The sequence below is a fragment of the Ursus maritimus genome, unplaced genomic scaffold (assembly GCF_017311325.1).
Source record: "Ursus maritimus isolate PB19 unplaced genomic scaffold, ASM1731132v1 scaffold_17, whole genome shotgun sequence".
Lineage (NCBI taxonomy): Eukaryota > Metazoa > Chordata > Mammalia > Carnivora > Ursidae > Ursus > Ursus maritimus.
Window position 1 is genome coordinate 59,911,417 of NW_024424119.1, and position 17,571 is coordinate 59,928,987.

Consider the following 17,571-nt stretch of genomic DNA (forward strand, 5'->3'; position numbering starts at 1 on the left):
GGCCGTGAGCCCCTCACCCTAATGAAACATGTATTTCCTGAAGCAGGTTTCCATCTGTCCCTCTGTCCATCCATCCGGAGTGCCTCCTGAGGCCAGGTAGGGTCAGTGCTGGATGGGAGAGACCTGGAGAGAAAGAGACTTGGTTGGGGTGGGGTAGGCCTGGAGGATGAGCTGTTTTTGACTTGGTCCTGCTTGCATGGATTTGGTCAAGACCAGGGCTAGGGCTGGCAGGCTGGTCAGTTGCAAAGGGCACAGCAAGGACCCTGGTGCCCGAGAGGGCTCTCACTCATTTGGGCTTATTATTCCTTCACACTTCAGCCTGGGCAGCCCCATTCATCTGTGACACCTTACAGCTTCTGTGCAAGTAAGCAGAAGACAGGCCCCTATACCTCAGCCCTGCCTGGGCTACCAGGCAGCTCCAATCCCCAGACTATCTCTATGGTCAGCATGGTCCACCTGGACCCAGCTTCCATTGCTTTGCTTTTGCGAGGGCTGGGTTTGCAGCAGGAGCTCCTCCTCCAGGGAGTTTCCCTGGACCCCTCCCCCCTCCCCTCCTCATTCTGGATGACCCTGCACAGCCGGGCAGGGCAGCCCTTAGCAGCCGCTCTTCTCATCCCTGTGCAGAGGCCCCAGTCCTCCCAGAAGCCCTGCTAAAGTGGACCCTGGACGTCCAAGGGACCCCAGATTCTAGGACAGGAGAGGGATTGGGATAAGGAAGGAGAGAAGAGAGGAAAGGAGGCCAAGCCAGAGGTCACTGGGGCAGGCTAGGGGTCCTCCTGGCCGAGGCCGATGTCAGAATGACCCACCTGGCTGGCCAGGGGAGGGTCCCTCTGAGGGGCCCACTGTAGCAGCCCCTCCAGGGCTGGACAATGCTCCTTCCCCAGGGAGTCCCTGGCAACTGAGGCAGGGGGTGTCCATGGCTGGCTAATGAGGTCACAGAGCTCTGAGGTGTCCCAGGGGAAGGGAGCCAGACACTTTGACAATGAATTTTGACCAGAAAGCTGTGAAATTCCTGGCGAATTTTTACATCAGTGGAGGCCAACCCTGGACCCATGGCTCCCTGAGGCAGAGGCCACTTGTGCCAGCCCGGTAACTTCTCAGGGAGCTGGGTGCGCTGGGGAGCAGTCCAGATGGGGTGGCCATTGGGCTGTGTGGACAGCGCTCCCTCCTCTCCCTTGTAGCCCCAAGGCTAGTGTGTTCTTGTGGGGCCCCCAGCCGGGGACCGCCTGGGAGATGTGGCCCCCAGGAGTGCAGGAGTTCCAGGCTGGCCTCAGTGTGCAAACGGGCCCCCTCCAACAACAGCACCCCCCTATTTGCACCCAGAACCTGAGGGAGCTGTGTGAGTAAGGGTCCTGGCTACCCCATACCTCAGTCTGGTTTGGGCAGGCGGGCAGGAGTGGGGGGCACTTGCTGAGTCCCCAGACCCAGAGCTTGCTTCCCGCCAGGGCTGGAACGACGCCCACCCATCGTGACCGATCTGCAGACCCCCGGCCCTGCCAAGTACCCGGCGCCGGATGCTTCAGTGCGCGAGTCCTCCCCACATCCCCACTTCAGCATCGGCCGCAGGCTCCCCACCCACGGTGCGTGCCCCCTCCCTGCGCCCCGCCGCCCGCCCCCTGCCCTGGGAGTGGGGCTCCGGCCACCAGCCTTCCCTCCTTCCCCAACCACGCCGTTGCTACTGCAGAGGGCGGAGGCCGCAGGGCGTGGCGGACCTTGTGGTTCCAAAGCGAGAACCCCTTCACGCAGAAAGCCGACTTTAACCAAGAGCGCAAGGTGGAGGGCCCGCCCGGCAAGTCCTGCGGGTGCGGGCTGGAGGAGGGGGCCGGGGAGGGGCGGGGCCTGTGAGGGCGGGCTGGAGGAAAGACCCGAGAGGGGCTGGGCTTGCGGGAGGCGGGCTGGAGGAGGGGCCCGGGGAGGGGCTGGTGTGGGGGTGGGCTAGAGAAAAGACCCGAGAGGGGCGGGACCTGCGGGAGGCGGGCTGGAGGAGGGGCCAGGAAGGGGCGGGGCCTATGGGGGCGGGCTGGAGGAAAGACCCGCGAGGGGCGGGGCCTGCGGGAGGCGGGCTGAAGGAGGGGCCAGGGAGGGGCGGGGCCTGTGGGGGCGGGAGGGGCCTGCAGCAGCCTTTTTTCCCGTAGTGGCCATCGCCCGCGGACTATCGGCCCCTCAGCCGGCCTGCCTTCCCGGCCTTCAGCTTTGGGGCCCGCCGCCCCGCCTCCAAGACAGTTGAGCCCCCGGCCCGCCCGTGGCTGCCGCGGGCCGGGGGTGCGGGTTACCGTACCCAGCCCCAGCTTCAGGCCCCTCCGCAGGCCCCGGGGGGCGAGAAGCTCCCCAGCCCCAACACCTACAACATCTTTCCTGGGTGCCGCCTGCAGAGCCGCCGCCCGCCCGCCTTCTCCATGAGCCGCTCACCTGCGTTCGCCTCCTGGGTCAGCTCCTGTAAGGAGACCTCTGAGAGAGCAGGCCAGGCGGGGGGCAGGGGTGGGGACTCAGCCTGTGGGGAGCTGGGAGCTATGCGGCAGCTGGCGCTGTAGCCTAGGTGGGGCTCCCACCTTTTCCCTGCAGCCCGCAGTCCTGGCCCAGCTGCCTACTACGTGGAGGATTGCTATAACTCGCGTTTCCCCTCTGCGCCTGGAGTGGTGATCCAGGGTGTCCGAAGACCCAAGCGCCATGACACGGGACCCTTCTGCACCCTGTAGAGCGTCCTCAGCACAGCCGGCCACCGGTTATCCATGGAACCCTGGTCTCCCTGGGGGCCTTCCCAGTCCTTCCGGTGGAACTAAGGGCCTCCAACTCGGCCTTTTGACTCTCTGGGTGCCTCTTATCCACCTTCCTGGCCGGCCAACCCCTCTGTGAGCTGTGGACATTGAGGAGGGCCCAGCCTGAAGCCCACCTGCCCACCCCCTCCCATACAGAGATGCTGTTGGTTCTTCCCAACTCTGTTGTGTACCTGACTGGTGAGCTGTCCCATAGATGCGGCCTGCTGCGGCCTGCTGCAGACCTGTCACGTTTGGCTTTCCTTGGCCAGGGGTCTCCCTCTGCTTCCCCTTTGGTGCCCTCTTCTCTAGGGTGAGTGGGGTGGCAGCCTGGGACTTCCTGGCTGGGGACAGGATGGGAGGGAGCCCCGTGGGCAATACAGGACACCCCCACCTAGCTGTGCTACCCAGGGGACTGGTCAAGCTGCCAGTCTACCCGAGGGTCAGCTGCCATCTTGAGGTCTCCTCGAGGGCCAGTCTACTCCAGGGCCAGCCTGCCCAGTGACCAGGGAGGGCCCAGAGGACCAGTTGGTCAGGGCCTGGCCCCACTTCTTCAGCTCTTGCCCACAGACCCTATGGTCTTTGGCTTATGAACTTGCCCAGGGCTGTGCAGGCCATGCCACAACCAACAGACTTCCTGGGCCTCCTTCACTGTCCCTCCCCACCGCAGCAGTCTGCCTTTCTACCCAGGGGTTGTTGCCAAGATTGCCTCCCTCCAAGGGCCTCCTGCAGCTGGTGGTGGCACCTGTCACTGTACCAGCTCCTCCAGAGGTCCGTGGGCCTCCATGTCCTGGGCCAGAGCTTGACCCCTTCAAAAATGCACTGCAACAGCTGTGGCTATGGTATGGACATCATTCCATTCTGCAGGGAGACCAAAGCCCAGGGAGTCTAAGTGCAGTGCACCTGGGACGTCCTTTAGGGCTCAACCATTGGGGGGTTGAGCCCCAGCACCCCTGGGAATCAGAGCAGTGGCATGGCAGATGGCCATCCTTAGGTCCTGGGCTGACGAGCTCAGCCAGCAGGCAACAGAGACAGAGCTGTAGAAGCTCTGGCCTTGGGAGCTTGGCTCACGGGGAAGGGGGTGGAAAGCAGGAGCTCTGCTCACAGCTGCACCACTAGCAACCCCTAGAGCTCAAAGTCAGGAGTGGGACCAGCAGGAAGAATGGAGCAATGCCCTCCAGCTGGGGAGGGAGGGCTTCCTGGAGAAGGCAGTGGCAGAAGTGACTTTTAAAGATGAGCAAGAGTTTGCTAGGCTGTAGGAAGGGAATCTCTAGCAGGATAAACCTCGGAAGCAAAGGCACACAAAAAGGAAGAGGGTGTGGTGTTTGTTGTGGCCAAACTTGGGAGGATACAGGGCTGTTTGGATGGAAGGAGGTGAGCTGTTGAGATGAAAGGCTGCAGAGGGTGAATGCTGGGTCCAGGGGCTTGCACACTTAGCAGTGAGGAGCCCATGGAGGGTGCACACCAGGCAGTGCCCACTGACTTTGTATGAGCTTCTTGCACTGCACAGGACAGGGGACACCATGAAACCGGAACCTTGAATTCGCAGCATGTCAGGATGGACAAGTCAGCCCGAGGGCCTACCACCGCGGGTTAGCTTGGGGTTAGATGCTCATGGTGAGCAGAGTGAGGGTACCGGTCCTCGGTCACGATCCCACTTTGTCCCCCCGGTCTCTGCTAGGCTCCTCTGGAAGCACACTTATTTATTTGACAGAGAGCACAAGCAGGGGGAGTGGCAGGCAGAGGGAGAGGGAGAAGCAGGCTCCCCACGGAGCAGGGAGCCCCACGCGGGGCTTGATCCCAGGACGCCCCCTGAGCGGAAGGTAGACGCCTAACCGACTGAGCCACCCAGGCGCCCCTGGAAGCACACTCAGAGTTCAGTCTTCGCAACGACCTTAGGCTGTGAGCTTCATTCCCGTCTCTGTTTGACAAGGAGGGAGTCCGGTTCCAGGGAGAGAGCAGGCCGTGCCCCAGGTGGGGCCCCGGGGCAGGCAGCAGCTAGGGCGGACTGCTGCTTTTCTTGAAGCAAAAATACTCTCAGCGTCAAAAGGCAGCTGGGAGGTCAGCCACGGGATTTCTCATGATTATTAAAAATAAAGTATACTTGGTCAAAATATCAGTTCCTAAATCCAGAAAGCAGGCCGACCCCGCCGGCAGCACCCTTCCCCCGTTCCCCCAGCCCCAGATGCCCCGCAGCACCCCGCCGTGCCCCCAGAAGAACCTTATCCGGAGGATAAGGTCAAGCGCAGCGCACGCCACGGGGTCGGGTCGGAGCCCCGGGGGCGGGTCGCGGCTCAGCGGGGCCGGGTGCGCGTCCACAGCCCGCCGACGTCGGGGCACAGCTCGCGCTCGCGTCCGCTCGGCCGGGCCCCGCTCCCAGGAACCTCTGCGCGGCGGCGGCGTTTCCGGGGGACCGTTTGGCGGGCGGACCCCGCCTTGCAGGACGGAAGTGGGCGGCTGCGGTCCGGGCGGAGCGGCGCTGCGGGCGGGACCTGGCCGAGCTGGAGGGTGCCGGGGAGCGGAGCTCGGGCGGCCCCCGAGGCCCGAGCGAGCGGACTTCGGGGGGGCCTGCGGCGGCGCCGGGGGAGCGCGGCGGGGATGGGGTGTCGAGCCGGGCGGGGGCCGCGGCCTCGGCCATGTTCGCGGGGCTGCAGGACCTGGGCGTGGCCAATGGCGAGGACCTGAAGGAGACGCTGACCAACTGCACGGAGCCGCTCAAGGCCATCGAGCAGTTCCAGGTGGGGCCCGGTGGGGAGCGGGGGCACAGTTGTTCCTGCGGGCGGCTGCCTCTGTTCCCCGGATGGAGGGACCGGGTGCCCCGAGCCAGCGCCCCGCAGACGGACTCTGGCCGGGCCGTGGCCCGGGCTGCCGGGAGCATCCTTGCACCTGCCTCGTTGTGCACCGGGCACGCAGGGTGCCGGCCAGGCGTGGCTGCAATGGAGGTTTCTGTGGTCGCCCCCCGCGCAGGAAGCGAAACCGACCCCCGCGCACGGGGCCCTCTGTTTCCTCAGACAGAGAATGGCGTGCTGCTGCCCTCCCTGCAGTCCGCCTTGCCCTTCTTGGACCTGCACGGGACGCCGCGGCTGGAGTTCCACCAGTCGGTGTTCGACGAGCTCCGGGACAAGCTGCTGGAGCGCGTGTCGGCCATCGCCTCAGAGGGGAAGGCCGAGGAGAGGTAGGTGGGCCGGTGAGATGCGCAGCGCTTCTCTGAGCCGTGGAACTGAGCCCATGGCCACACGCCCCTGCTCCAAGAGGGGCGCCCGCCCGTGGACGGGTCCCCTGATCTGTCAGCTGCTGGGACCAGTAGGCAGCTGCCCCCAGAAAGTGCGACTTTGCAGGTACAAGAAACTGGAAGACCTCCTGGAAAAGAGCTTTTCTCTGGTGAAGATGCCGTCCCTGCAGCCCGTGGTGATGTGCGTCATGAAACATTTGCCCAAGGTAAGAACCCCAGGCCAGCGCGCTCAGGGCGCGCTCTGCACGGCGCCCTCAGTGGGGAGGCAAAGCGAACCCTGGCTCAGGCTGGCAGCTTCACACTGGGGAGGTTTCCTGAGCTGCCGGCCCAAACGAGGGCCACGTTCTCCAAGCCGGGCAGAGACCGAAGCTCCGCGTGTGGTTGGGTTGTGGGACCCGTGGCGGCTTGGCAAGAGCCGTTTGTATTCAGCGTGGCTGCCTGCATCTTCCGGCCCCGAGTCCTCTCACAGGTGCCCCTGCCGGTGGGGCTGGGCTTGCGGTGGTCTCTACTGGGGGACTGAGGCCTCCTGACCTATTTTGAGGGCGTGGCCTATGTGGTCGCGTAGGTTCCAGAGAAGAAGCTGAAGCTGGTGATGGCTGACAAGGAGCTGTACCGGGCCTGTGCCGTGGAGGTGAAGCGGCAGATCTGGCAGGACAACCAGGCCCTGTTCGGGGACGAAGTTTCCCCGCTGCTGAAGCAGTACATCCTGGAGAAGGAGAGTGCGCTTTTCAGCACAGAGCTCTCCGTCCTGCACAACTTCTTCAGTCCTTCCCCGAAGACGAGGCGCCAGGGCGAGGTGAGGCAGGGGGCGCCCTGACCACCCCCTTGCCCAGCACCGTGCATGCTTTAGTTCCTGGGAGGCGTGGGCTTGTATGTGTGGCCGGCCAGGGGGCTTTGTGATGCTGTGCCTAGTGCGGGTCTCTTTGCTGCTATGTGCTTGGCACTTGGTGACGTGGCAGCCTTTCCGGTGAAGTTCATCGTTTCTTCTGTTGGCTCTGGGAAATTGTTTTGTTTTTAAGATTTTATTTTTAAGTAATCTCTACAGTCAACGTGAGGCTCAAACTCAAAACCCCAAGATCAAGAGTCACACACTCTACTGACTGAGCCAGGCAGGCCCCCTTCTTCTGTTTCTTTTTTTTCTTTTTTTTTTAAAGATTATTATTATTTTTTTTTTATTAGAGCACAGAGAGAGAGAGAGCATGAGCAATGGAGAGAGGCAGAGGGAAAGGGAGAAGCAGGCTCCCCGCTGAGCAGGGGGCCCGATGTGGGGCTCTATCCTGGGACCCCGACCGAGATCATGACCTGAGCCTAAGGCAGACGCTTCACCGTCTGAGCCACCCAGGTGCCCCGCCTGTCTTCTGTTTCTCTGTCTGATTCGTTCGCTACTTTGACAAACGTTTCTTGAGTCCTGACTGCCTACCACAGGTGCCTGTACCCTTCACTGACCAGAGGTCAGGGTGTTTGCCTGGGGCACTCACAGTCTGTAGGGGGGCAGACACTACAGAGTAAACGTCACACGCTGGTCACCCAGAGCTCAAGGGGTGGCCGAAGGCTGCAGAGACACGAGGCCACAGAGCAAGGCGAGGCAGGGTTGGGGAGTGAGCACAGGCTCTGAAGGGGAGCAGGCTGACTGGGATGAGGAGGAGGCTGACGCGGCTGGAGCCGAGAGCAAGTGGGTGAGTAGATTGGGGGGTGAGCTCGGGAGGGCTGGAGGCCGCCATGGAGACTTTGGCTCTTCTCAGTGACTTGGGGGTCACTGAAGTCGCCTGAGCTGCTCCAGCATGATGGCTGAACAGAAGAGGGAGGTGATGGTGGCGAGCCACTGGACCCTGGTCGAGTGGTGCCAGGTGTTTTGTTGATTCTTAGCTTTCTTGCTGAGGGGTGTGTGCTGGCGTGAAGTGGGATCCGACGTAATGTTTTTCCCACAACCTGCCCAGTGGTTGCAGTACTACTTCCTGCCTGTGGTCTCTTGCCTCTTGTTCACATTTCTCCTGGGCTGTCAGTGTCCCCCCAGGGGGCCTGGGTCCTTCCTGCTGTGTGGCTGGCACCCATTGCAAGGGGAGAGGGTCTTGCCTATGGTCCTCAGGGTGTGGCTCAGCCACTGGGGCCACGGCTCTGTGCCCACCTGGCTTGCCTGCCAGCAGCTTGTCTCGCCACCTCTTGTTCGCTGGAAGGCCAGGCCTGGGCTGTGGTCAGGGCAGGCACGCGGCTGCTCTCGTCTGTACCAGAGGTGCCCGCCGGGTGGGGCTCCAGGTCTGCTGTGCGCTTCGGGGTCCCTGAAGCCTGCCGGAGAGTCCTTGCCAGGGCCCCTGACACCCCTGCTTGTCTCTGCACTCACTGTGCAGTGGCCGTTGGGGTGCTGTGACGTCTGTTACCCCAGGTTTTCCTGTGTGTTCTTCACAGCGTTAGAGCCAGAGGCTTAGCTCCTGTTCACGGTCAGCGAGCGGTGAGCAGCCCTCCCTCCCGAGGGCTGCGGTGGCGCACAGGAGCCTTCCGCGTGGGGTGTGGGTTGCAGAAGTGGGTGGTCCCTGCCAAGGAATGGGGACTGGTGCTGGATGTGGTTCGGGGTGGCCACAGGGCCTCGAGGTTTGGGACAATGCAGGGAGCCAGGAGGCCCAGGCTGGGCTTCCCTGGGCCCTGTGGCCAGTGTCCCTCACTTGGGCCTGAGTCTCCCTGTGCCAGCAGACTGGGCAGCTCTGAGGGGTCTGGGGTCACAGGTCGACGGCCTTTCAGAGAAGCTGATGTGGGCTTCAGCTCCTTAAACACCAGAACTGCCACCTCTTGCCGCAGAGCTAGCGTCTTGTGAGAGAGGAGACTGTCGGGTGTCAGGACAGGGGCTGTTGGTGACGCTGCCGCGCGGGGCCCCCCACAGGTGGTGCAGAAGCTAACGCAGATGGTGGGCAAGAACGTGAAGCTGTACGACATGGTGCTGCAGTTCCTGCGGACCCTCTTCCTGCGGACCCGCAACGTGCACTACTGTACCCTGCGGGCCGAGCTGCTCATGTCCCTGCACGAGCTGGACGTCGGGGACATCTGCTCTGTGGACCCCTGCCACAAGGTGGTGGCCTCACCGCCCCCCCCGTCCACGCCTGCCCCCCCAGCAGCCGCTGTGTGCCAGCCCCTGTGCCACTTCTGCCGACCAGGCTCGGGCGGGGGCCTCTGCCGGGCACCTGAGTCAGAGCCAGCTGCCCTGCATCTCCCTGGTGTGCCTGCTCTGTGTCTTCCTCTGCTCCAGCTGGGACAGGCCCCGTGGCCGCTCCTGGATGCTTGCTCTGGCTGCATGTGGGATGTCCCGGGCCAGTGGCCCTCCTCTGCTCCAGAGTCCTTGGGGGCCGCTTGTGTACTGTGCTCCGGGGGGGAGGGGGGTTGTGTATCGTCCTTGTCCCCTGCATGGATGCTGTGCACCCTGACATAGTGTCACCTCCTGGGGGGGGCTGTAGTGCACAAAGGGGGCTGCCAGGGAGGCCCCTTGAGAACAGAGCACAAATACTGTCTCCTCCATGCACTGCTTGGCCTGCTGGGGACGTGGGACCTCGGGCCTGTCTGCCTTTGCACTGTACCGGGCCTGGACCGTGGGAGGCAGCGAGTCCTGCTGCTTACGTGAGGCTTGGGTACCGGCCGCGCCTCAGCAGTGAGCACGAGTGATGTCTAGAGGCCGTGGTCTCTGGTCGCGTCCTGACCGTGCTTCCTCCCTGCAGTTTACCTGGTGCCTGGACGCCTGCATTCGAGAGCGGTTTGTGGACAGCAAGAGGGCCCGGGAGCTGCAGGGGTTTCTGGACGGAGTGAAGAAGGGGCAGGAGCAAGTCCTGGGGTAAGGGTCAGCCTTGTGAGGTGCTCCCCGGCGCCGAGGGTCCTATCCGCAGGTTTCCGGACAAGCAGGCTGTGTCTGTAGTTTCTCCCCAGTGTGCTTTAGATGTGCCTGGTACTCATGCTCACGGCTGAGGGGCTCAGCTGCTGGGGCCTGGGCCTCAGAGTTTCGGGGGAGCCCTGGTCTAGGACTCTGCTGTCTGCAGTCATCAGGGCCTGCCTGCAACAGAGGGGTGGGTGGTCAGCCCCATCCCAGGAGCCCACTGTGCGGGTGGGATCTGGCTCCAGCCCTGCCTTCTCTCTGTGACTGTCTCTGGGATCCTGGATGTGCTTACAAAATCAGGGTCAGGTTTTTCAGAACCTAAATGGGAGCTTAGTTTTTTAAAAAACTTTTTTGACTCGTCAGTGTTTTGAGTAAGCTAAAGATAAGTTATGAACGGCAAAGTTGTTTTGGGAAGAAATCCAGAGGAGGTAGGCAGGCTTGCTCGGGGGCGGGGGGGGGCATCTCCCCAGGGCAGTGGCCAAGGCAGCCCAGCCTGCGCCCATGCCACATTAGCGCGGTGTGCTCACCCTCACAGGGATCTGTCCATGATCCTGTGTGACCCCTTTGCCATCAACACACTGTCGCTGAGCACCGTCAGGCACCTGCAGGAGCTGGTCGGCCAGGAGACACTGCCCAGGGTGAGTGCACTGGGCCGGCCGCACGCCGCCTTCTGGGTAGACGTGTGGGTATGGACTGCTGGTGGCCAGGTCCGTGCTGGCCCTTGTGAGAGCACATACTCCTGATGGCTGGTGGGCGTGTGGAGCCTGTGGGCAAAGCTGGTGGTTCTGGCTGTGCCACTAGGCTGCTGGCCTTAGGCCAGGGGGCGTGGGACATGATTGACAGCCAGGTCTTCAAGGAGCCCAAGATGGTAATGGGACTGGGGTGGGGTTGTGTCCGCAGCTTTCTCGATAGGGTCTGTGGGGCCGAGGAAGATCAGCAAGGTGGGGTCTCGGGAGGTGGGAAGGAGGGCCAGGCCTTTAGAGTGACGTCCAGGAAAGATCGACGTGAGGTGGGTGGGCGAGGGGTGGGGTACGGTGCAGGACAAGGGCGGGGCTGTGCGGGACCAGTTCTGGGTTTTCTCCTGGCCTAGGAGGTGGAGCTCATCACCAGGTTCCTGCCCATGCTCATGTCCTTCGTGGTGGACGACCATACCTTCAACGTGGATCAGAAGCTCCCAGCCGAGGAGAAAGCCCCAGTCACGTACCCAAACACGCTTCCAGAGAGTTTCACCAAGTATGGGCTCCAGGGGCATGGGTGGGGGAGCCTCACCCCCCGCCCGCCGGCTCCCCTCGGAAGGCTGTGCAGCGCGTGCGGCTCAGGGGTGGCCCGTCCTTGCTGGTGCAGGTTCCTGCAGGAGCAGCGCATGGCCTGTGAGGTGGGGCTGTACTACGTGCTGCACATCACCAAGCAGAGGAACAAGAACGCGCTCCTGCGCCTGCTGCCGGGTCTCGGTGAGTGTGCGCCCGGCCCCGCCTCCCAGGGGCTAGCTGGGCTCCCTGTCAGGCTTGGTCTTCTGGAAGTTGTCTTCGTACAGGAGCGAGTGGAGCCCGCCCTTTGCCGTGGTCACCGCTTGTGGAAGGATCCTTTCCACTCTGGTGCAAGAGCTGTCTTACTTTTATCCTACCTGGCGAGGCGGGGGGAGCCCCTCCAGTCCTGCGACCATGGAGAGAGCCCACCCCCGGCAGTGTCCGCTACTTGGGGCGGGGCCGGGTTGCTTCCTGGTAGGAAGAAGAGGGCGGGGCCTGAGTGGACCCCTTCCGGAGTCAGCTGCAGGCCGAGCCAGAGAGAAGGGTGTCTGGGGACACCTGGCCTTCCTCTGCCGGCCCCAGGCTCATCTGGGGTGTTGAGGCTGCTTCATAGAGATGCCGCACGTCCCTTGCCAAGCGCGTTTCTGGGTCACGGACAGGTCTGAGGTGGTGCGTTACGTTTCCCGTTCTGTTTGCGGGTCTGAATTTATATCCTGCCTCCATGTAAGTGAACAATATGGACTTACTTTCTTACCGCTCTGGAAGGGGAAGGGTGAAGTGAATCTCCTGGGGCTACAGTCGAGGTGTGGGCGGGGCTGGCTCCTTCTGGAGGCTCCAGGGAGAATCGGCTCCTTGTCTCCAGTGCGTAGAGGCCGCCCACACCCTGGCTCCTGGCTGCATCTTGCAGTTCACCCTCCCAGCTGCTCTCACCCTGCTGTCTCTCTGACTCGGGGCCCTGGGGTGATGTTGGGTCCATCCTGGGGCTTCTGCCGCGTGAGGTAGCATGTTCACCAGCTCCTAGGTAAGGACGGGGACACATCTTGGGGCCATCCTCCTCCTGGCCACAGAGGCTGGAACTTTTGAGTATGTTTCTGGTAACTTCCAGGAGTGCAGTTGCAAATAATTTGCATTTGTCCAATCATTTCTATTCATTTTAGTAGTTTTGTTTCTTTCTCTTGTCTAACGGTGTCGGCGAGACGCAGGGGTGTCCTGCCTGCATCAGGAGCACCCGCGTCTCCCGGCCAAGCGCTGCTGCCCAGGGGGCGGGGATGCAGGCCTTTTCTTGTGTTTAGGAAGAGTACGCTGGTTCCTCTCTGTCATTAGTGGGTGCTAGTAAGAATGGATGCCAATTTAAAAAGTCCTTTCTGTTTATTTTTTAGCTTTTTTTTTTTTTTTAAGATTTTATTTATTTGTCGGAGAGAGTGAGGGGGAAGCGGCAGGCAGAGAGAGAAGCAGACTCCCTGCCGAGCAAGGAGCCCCATGCGGGATTCAATCCCAGGACCCCAGGACCATGACCGGAGCTGAAGGCAGACACTCTACCGAGTGCGCCACAGGCGTCCCTAATTTTTAGCTTTTTATTGTGGGGATTGTTGATGAAATCACAAGTAAAGAGCACAGCATGGCGAAGCCCGGCGCCTATCCGCTGCCTGCCTAGGGGCCCGCGGGGACGGTCTGGACATAAATCCAGACTCGCAGCGTAGGGGCCGTGAGGGACCTAGCAGGTGTCTCTACAAAAGACGGGTGCTGTCAGAAACCACGATGCGGCCATGGTCACATGTGGGGCCAGGTGCTGGCAGTGCTATGGTTCTCTAATTGCCTTGTGACATTCTTCTGTGGGTAGTTTGCTCAAATCAGGGTTAGAACAAGTGTCTCACTTCCAATGTTACCTCTCAGGTTTCGCACAGTCTGTGGGGTTCTGTGGGATTTTGGAACTTTGCGGACAGTGTCCCCTGTTGTGACTGTGGGCCTGCCCGTGTCCTTTCCGCTCCGATGTGCGGCGGGAGCACACCCCGTCTGCGTCTGATGGCTCTGCTGGCGTCGGCTGGCTCCCTCATCACAGAGCACCCTGGCGGCGTTGCTCGAGTGTTACGGCCCTTGTGTCCGCGTGTGTGTCCCCCTGTGGCCTGCTGTCCTCCAGCTGGGGGGTCTGACCCTGTTGGCTGTGCGCACAGGCGTTCCTGTCTCTGCTTATCAGCGAGCTTTCTTGGTAGTCAATTTTGAAGTTTTGGAGTCCGTGGCTTTGAAGCATGAAGTCATTTTCTTTTGTTGTCTTTCTTCCGGAACCGTGCAGATAGCAGTCTGGTCAAACTCACGGGCTGTGCTGTGGCACTTGTCTGGGTTTCTTCTCTGGTTTCTGGTCTGTTCGGGGTTTGTCTTTCTCCTGGAGTCCTCTTAATACAGAGTCCCTTGGCCATGGGCCACGGCCACTGAAGATGGGCTCTTGTGCCCTCTCCAGCCCAGTCCTTGCACTGTAGCCCTGCTTCACTCCCTAGGTCTGGGCCCCTGGCCGCCCGCCTGCCCTGTCCACCTCGCCTGTGCAGGCCCCTGATTCTGGCTTGCAGGAAAACCGGGCCCCCCGTCCTCAGGCGACCTTGCTGCTTCTGCGGCCTCCCCACTGCCCGCCGGTCCAGGGGCGGGGATGGCAGGGCAGGCGGGGCTGACCCCTTCTGTGTTTGCAGTGGAGACCTTTGGCGACCTGGCGTTTGGTGACATCTTCCTGCACCTGCTCATGGGGAACCTGGCGCTGCTGGCCGACGAGTTCGCCCTGGAGGACTTCTGCAGGAGCCTCTTTGACGGCTTCCTCCTCACAGCCTCGCCCAGGTGCCCGCCTTCCGCCTGTGTCCGCGCTGCCCTGACTGGGGGGCCAGGGGCGGGGCGTGCGGCACAGCTGGGCAGGGAGGGGGCGGCTCTGTCACCGCAGTGCTGCTGGGCCTCTTCCAGGAAGGAGAGCGTGCAGCGACACGCGCTGCGGCTCCTCATCCACCTGCACCACCGGGTGGCGCCGTCCAAGCTGGAGGCCCTGCGCAAGGCCCTGGAGCCCACTGGCCAGGTGGGTGCCCCAGCCCTCGCCCGTGCCAGCCCGGTCCTGCCTTGTGTGCGTGTCCCCTGCATGGACGTGTCCTGAGTGACCTCGAAGTCTGCTCCGAGTAGCCCCGGGGCCTGCCCCAAAGCCACACACTTTCCCCACAGAGTGGAGAAGCGGTGAAGGAACTTTACTCTCAGCTCGGGGAGAAACTGGAGCAGCTGGAACACCGAAAGCCCAGCCCGGCCCAGGTCGCAGAGACTCCGGCCCTGGAGCTGCCCCTCCCCACTGTGTCCGCTCCGGCTGGGCTCTGAGGCTTCACTGGGGGCTGCTCGGGACCAGGCGGGGCCCCTGGTGGGTCTGTGGCCTCAGCTGGCCAGAAGGAGCTCCCCTGGACTTGGGAGTGCCAGGGACCCCGTCTCTCCTGAAGGCAGATTGGCTGCTCGTGAGGCTGGGCTGGGTGGCGCTGAGCACCCCCCACCCTCAGATGTCCTACACGTGGGGCACCCTTCTGCTATGCCTCAGCCCCACCCTGGCCTGGATCCTGGGACCTGGGTTCTTGCTCTTCATAGGCCCCTGTCTGTTTCTTTGGAGGACAGCTCTGGGTCTGTTGTGCCCAGCTGGCCTCTTGAACTCACTCCCAGGCTGTGGAAAGCTTCCGGCTCATTCCTGCCTCATGGGTTTCCACTTCTGTAGGGGAGACAGATTGGCGGTAGTTGGGATTAGGAAAAAGCCACCTTTTTTCCATGGGGAGAGAGCAGGGGGACTCAGGCCTGAGGGGAAAGGTCGGGCCCAGCCCTGTTGGCCCAGATTGGCAAAATCATGTGGTTCGCTGGGTCCGATCACCCGCAGACCGAACCTGGCTTCTTCTGAGCAGCTCCTGAGTGTCTCACGGTGGACGGTCTGGCTGACCCGTGGCCCGACAGGCAGGGAATTGTTTTCCCCTGGCTAGCAGCAGCCAGTGTAGCAAACGTGGCTGAGGAATGGCTGCCTCAGTTTACCCTTGGAGTGGTGTGCTCCTTGCTCAGATGCACCGTCTTGGTCAAGTGAGAGCTGTTGCACACGGTGAGACTTTCACTTTTGTAAATAAAAGGTTTTTGGGTAAATCCAGTGGACGAGCTATTCATGGGCATGCTTGAGGGTTGAATGTAGTGCAGGTGGGTGGGTACCTTCTTAAGGGCATTTCTGCCTTTGTGGGCCAGGGTCTGGGTGCTTGGCTCTGCCCTGGGGAGGAGAGATATTCTTAGGGAGGAGACATCTGTGGGTGCAGGTGCTGGGGTGTGGTCCCCTTCCAATTGCCTCCATTTTCCCTAGGAAGCAGACAGCCAGGTAGGACCTCACCTCCGCGCCCCCCATGCTGGGATCACGGGACATGGGCAGGCCCTGGACAACGTCCCTCCCCCCGGTCCCAGGAAGCCTGAGAGTACCGCCCATGCATGTGGTGGGTAAGGTGCCCAAGGCCCCAGGCACCTGCCCCCCGCGCAGAGGAGGGGCAGCGGGTCCTGGGGAGCCAGGCCCCACAGCTGGAGAGGGGGATTCGGAGAAGCAGTGCTTTTCAGTGCGGTAACCCTGCCCGAGGGCACTGAACTGATGGACAAACAGGAGCTCCCACATTTGGGACAATGAGAACTCCCAAGTCTATGACCAACATTTCCTGGATGCAGATTGTGCCGCTGGTCACAGTGAGGGGGAGGGAAGCTACAGAGGCTGTATGCCGGGCAGTGGGGCCAGTGTGGGCAAAGGGAGGCTGAGAGGATGAGGTGGAGGGACCACAGACAGGACAGCCAAGGGACTCTGGGCTGCTGGTGCCAGAGGGACACAGCGCCAGGCTAGCTTGGGCACTCTACGGGTTGACGGACTCAGGACTGCAGACAAGCCTGGGCCAAGACGCAGTGCTTCTGTTGGTCAGAATGAAGAGCAGAGGCTTGGGAAGGCCCATCTGTGCAGAGATGGGAATAGGGCTGGGGGCAGGAACACAGGAACCCCCATCCGCCACGTTTTGGCGTAGGTTCTTCCTAAATTTGCTCCCTGACCAGGATGCTGAGCTATGCATGGCGGTCTTCCCCCAGCTCTAGAATTTCTGTCCCAGTGTGCTAACCTGTCCTTGGGGTGGGAGGGCTCTAGGCCCAGGAGGGGGGAAGAGGGAAGGGGAGGTGGAGGGAATGGAGCCCCAGGCCCTGGAAGAGGAGGAGGGGGAGGAGAAGGAGAAGAAGGAAAGGAACTCTATTCGGGGAGCCCCCCCCCCTTGGGGCCAGGGGAGGGGAAGAAGGGAGGGATTGGGGAGACCCCTCTAGGCACGTGGTCCCCTCTGCTCTTGCCCTACTCCCCTCCCTGTGGGGGTCAGGTACAGGACATGTTCCTGGGAAGATAGGGGTTCCGTGGAGGACAAGCTGAGATACAAGGGGCTATGGGATCCCAGGGGAGGGGATGGCGCCCCCCCGCCCCCAGCCTTACTGGGTGGCAGGGATGAGCCAGGAGGGCTGCAGGGCCAGGGTAGGTGACCCGAGGGCCAGGGCGGGGACCTGGGTGAGCCAGCCAGACCTCCCCCGCTGGCGCCTCCGTCCAGCCTAAGTCCCGCCCTCTTGCCACACCCCTGACTCACTTCCTTTGCCTAGAAGCGGAAACCTCCCCAGAGCTTCCTCCCCTCCTAATGCTCCCCAGGGACCCGCAGGTGTTGCTCCCCCTCCAGGCCGGAGCTGGCCCAGCCAGGCCCCTGACCCCACTGAGACCTTCCCCAGGAAGCTGGTATTTTCCGTGTCCTGAGTTGCACCCCCAGCATCTGGCCTGGGCTGGGGGCTGCCCTTGGTGGGCTGGGGGGCCAGCAGGAGCTTAACCTGACACACTGCAGGTATGGGGCAGGTTGGGGGCTAGGGCCCTCTGTCCTGAGTTTCTTCAGCTCTGTCTCCTTGGTGGCTCTTTTCCTCCTCCGGCTCTTGTCTTTTTGTCCATCTTTCCACCCCACCCCACTAGTGTCGGGGGGCTCCCTGCTGGCCACTCCGTCAGTGTGTTCGCTGGAGGGATGTTGAGAGGTTCCCAGTTTGGGGCTGGGGGGAGCGAGGCCTGGGCCCATTCTCAACAGAAGTTTGGGCCAGGTCCCCCTTCCAATGTCCCTAAGTGTGTGAGGGAGGTCTCTGGAATCTAGGGGTGCTCCGGCCTCTGCTTCTCTTAGTTCCCACTTGGGATTCAGAGGGCCCCTGGCGCCTGGCAGTCGGAGCTGTGGGCGGGGGCAGCGGGGTCGGGCCTTGACCCTTCTTCACCCCTAATCGGCGCCTAGTTGGCACCGACTTCTCCTCCAGGAAGCCGGGTGGCTTCCCGATAAGCGGCGCCCTCCCCCCTCCGCCACTTCCTCAAGGCTCGCGGCTGTTTATGGGAGGACCAGAGAGATTTGCATTGGGGCCCCGCGGGGAGCCGCTTCCTGGTCAGCGGGGCGAGACTCAGGCTCGGCGAGGCCGGCACCAGGACACCCC

General features: G+C 62.3%; 3 protein-coding genes across 4 annotated transcripts in view; all 3 read left to right on the plus strand.

The window, feature by feature from the left end:
- Window positions 1-982: 982 nt before the first annotated feature.
- On the plus strand, window positions 983-4,861 carry STPG3 (sperm-tail PG-rich repeat containing 3). Its single transcript, XM_040632269.1, has 6 exons — window positions 983-1,089; window positions 1,182-1,339; window positions 1,446-1,580; window positions 1,685-1,773; window positions 2,136-2,436; window positions 2,563-4,861. Exons 1-6 carry the CDS (start codon window positions 983-985, stop codon window positions 2,694-2,696), a joined length of 924 nt encoding a protein of 307 aa, XP_040488203.1. The 3' UTR covers window positions 2,697-4,861.
- Window positions 4,862-5,334: 473 nt separating this feature from the next.
- On the plus strand, window positions 5,335-15,210 carry NELFB (negative elongation factor complex member B). The gene is made up of 13 exons (XM_040632274.1): window positions 5,335-5,491; window positions 5,765-5,928; window positions 6,092-6,191; window positions 6,551-6,781; window positions 8,858-9,043; window positions 9,684-9,796; window positions 10,371-10,477; window positions 10,612-10,703; window positions 10,926-11,068; window positions 11,180-11,286; window positions 13,761-13,902; window positions 14,023-14,131; window positions 14,272-15,210. Exons 1-13 carry the CDS (start codon window positions 5,390-5,392, stop codon window positions 14,416-14,418), a joined length of 1,743 nt encoding a protein of 580 aa, XP_040488208.1. The 5' UTR covers window positions 5,335-5,389; the 3' UTR covers window positions 14,419-15,210.
- Window positions 15,211-16,460: 1,250 nt separating this feature from the next.
- The window catches only part of TOR4A (torsin family 4 member A), a 2,676-nt gene continuing 1,565 nt past the window's right edge, over window positions 16,461-17,571 (plus strand). The window contains exon 1 of one of the 2 annotated variants that reach the window (XM_040632276.1): window positions 16,461-16,952. The gene's annotated coding sequence lies outside the window, so the exon portion shown is untranslated. The remainder of the gene's footprint in view (window positions 16,953-17,571) is intronic. The other variant, XM_040632275.1, reaches the window with a different exon arrangement.

What these genes read in the sequence shown, in the direction of transcription:
- STPG3 (XM_040632269.1), top strand. Translation starts at nt 983, where the DNA reads ATGAATTTTGACCAGAAAGCTGTGAAATTCCTGGCGAATTTTTACATC. An exon ending in AGGCCACTTGTGCCAGCCCG is followed by an intron (nt 1,090 to 1,181) that starts GTAACTTCTCAG and finishes TCTCCCTTGTAG; the next exon opens with CCCCAAGGCTAGTGTGTTCT. An exon ending in ACTTTAACCAAGAGCGCAAG is followed by an intron (nt 1,774 to 2,135) that starts GTGGAGGGCCCG and finishes TTTTTCCCGTAG; the next exon opens with TGGCCATCGCCCGCGGACTA.
- NELFB (XM_040632274.1), top strand. Translation starts at nt 5,390, where the DNA reads ATGTTCGCGGGGCTGCAGGACCTGGGCGTGGCCAATGGCGAGGACCTG. An exon ending in AGGCCATCGAGCAGTTCCAG is followed by an intron (nt 5,492 to 5,764) that starts GTGGGGCCCGGT and finishes CTGTTTCCTCAG; the next exon opens with ACAGAGAATGGCGTGCTGCT. An exon ending in AGACGAGGCGCCAGGGCGAG is followed by an intron (nt 6,782 to 8,857) that starts GTGAGGCAGGGG and finishes GGCCCCCCACAG; the next exon opens with GTGGTGCAGAAGCTAACGCA.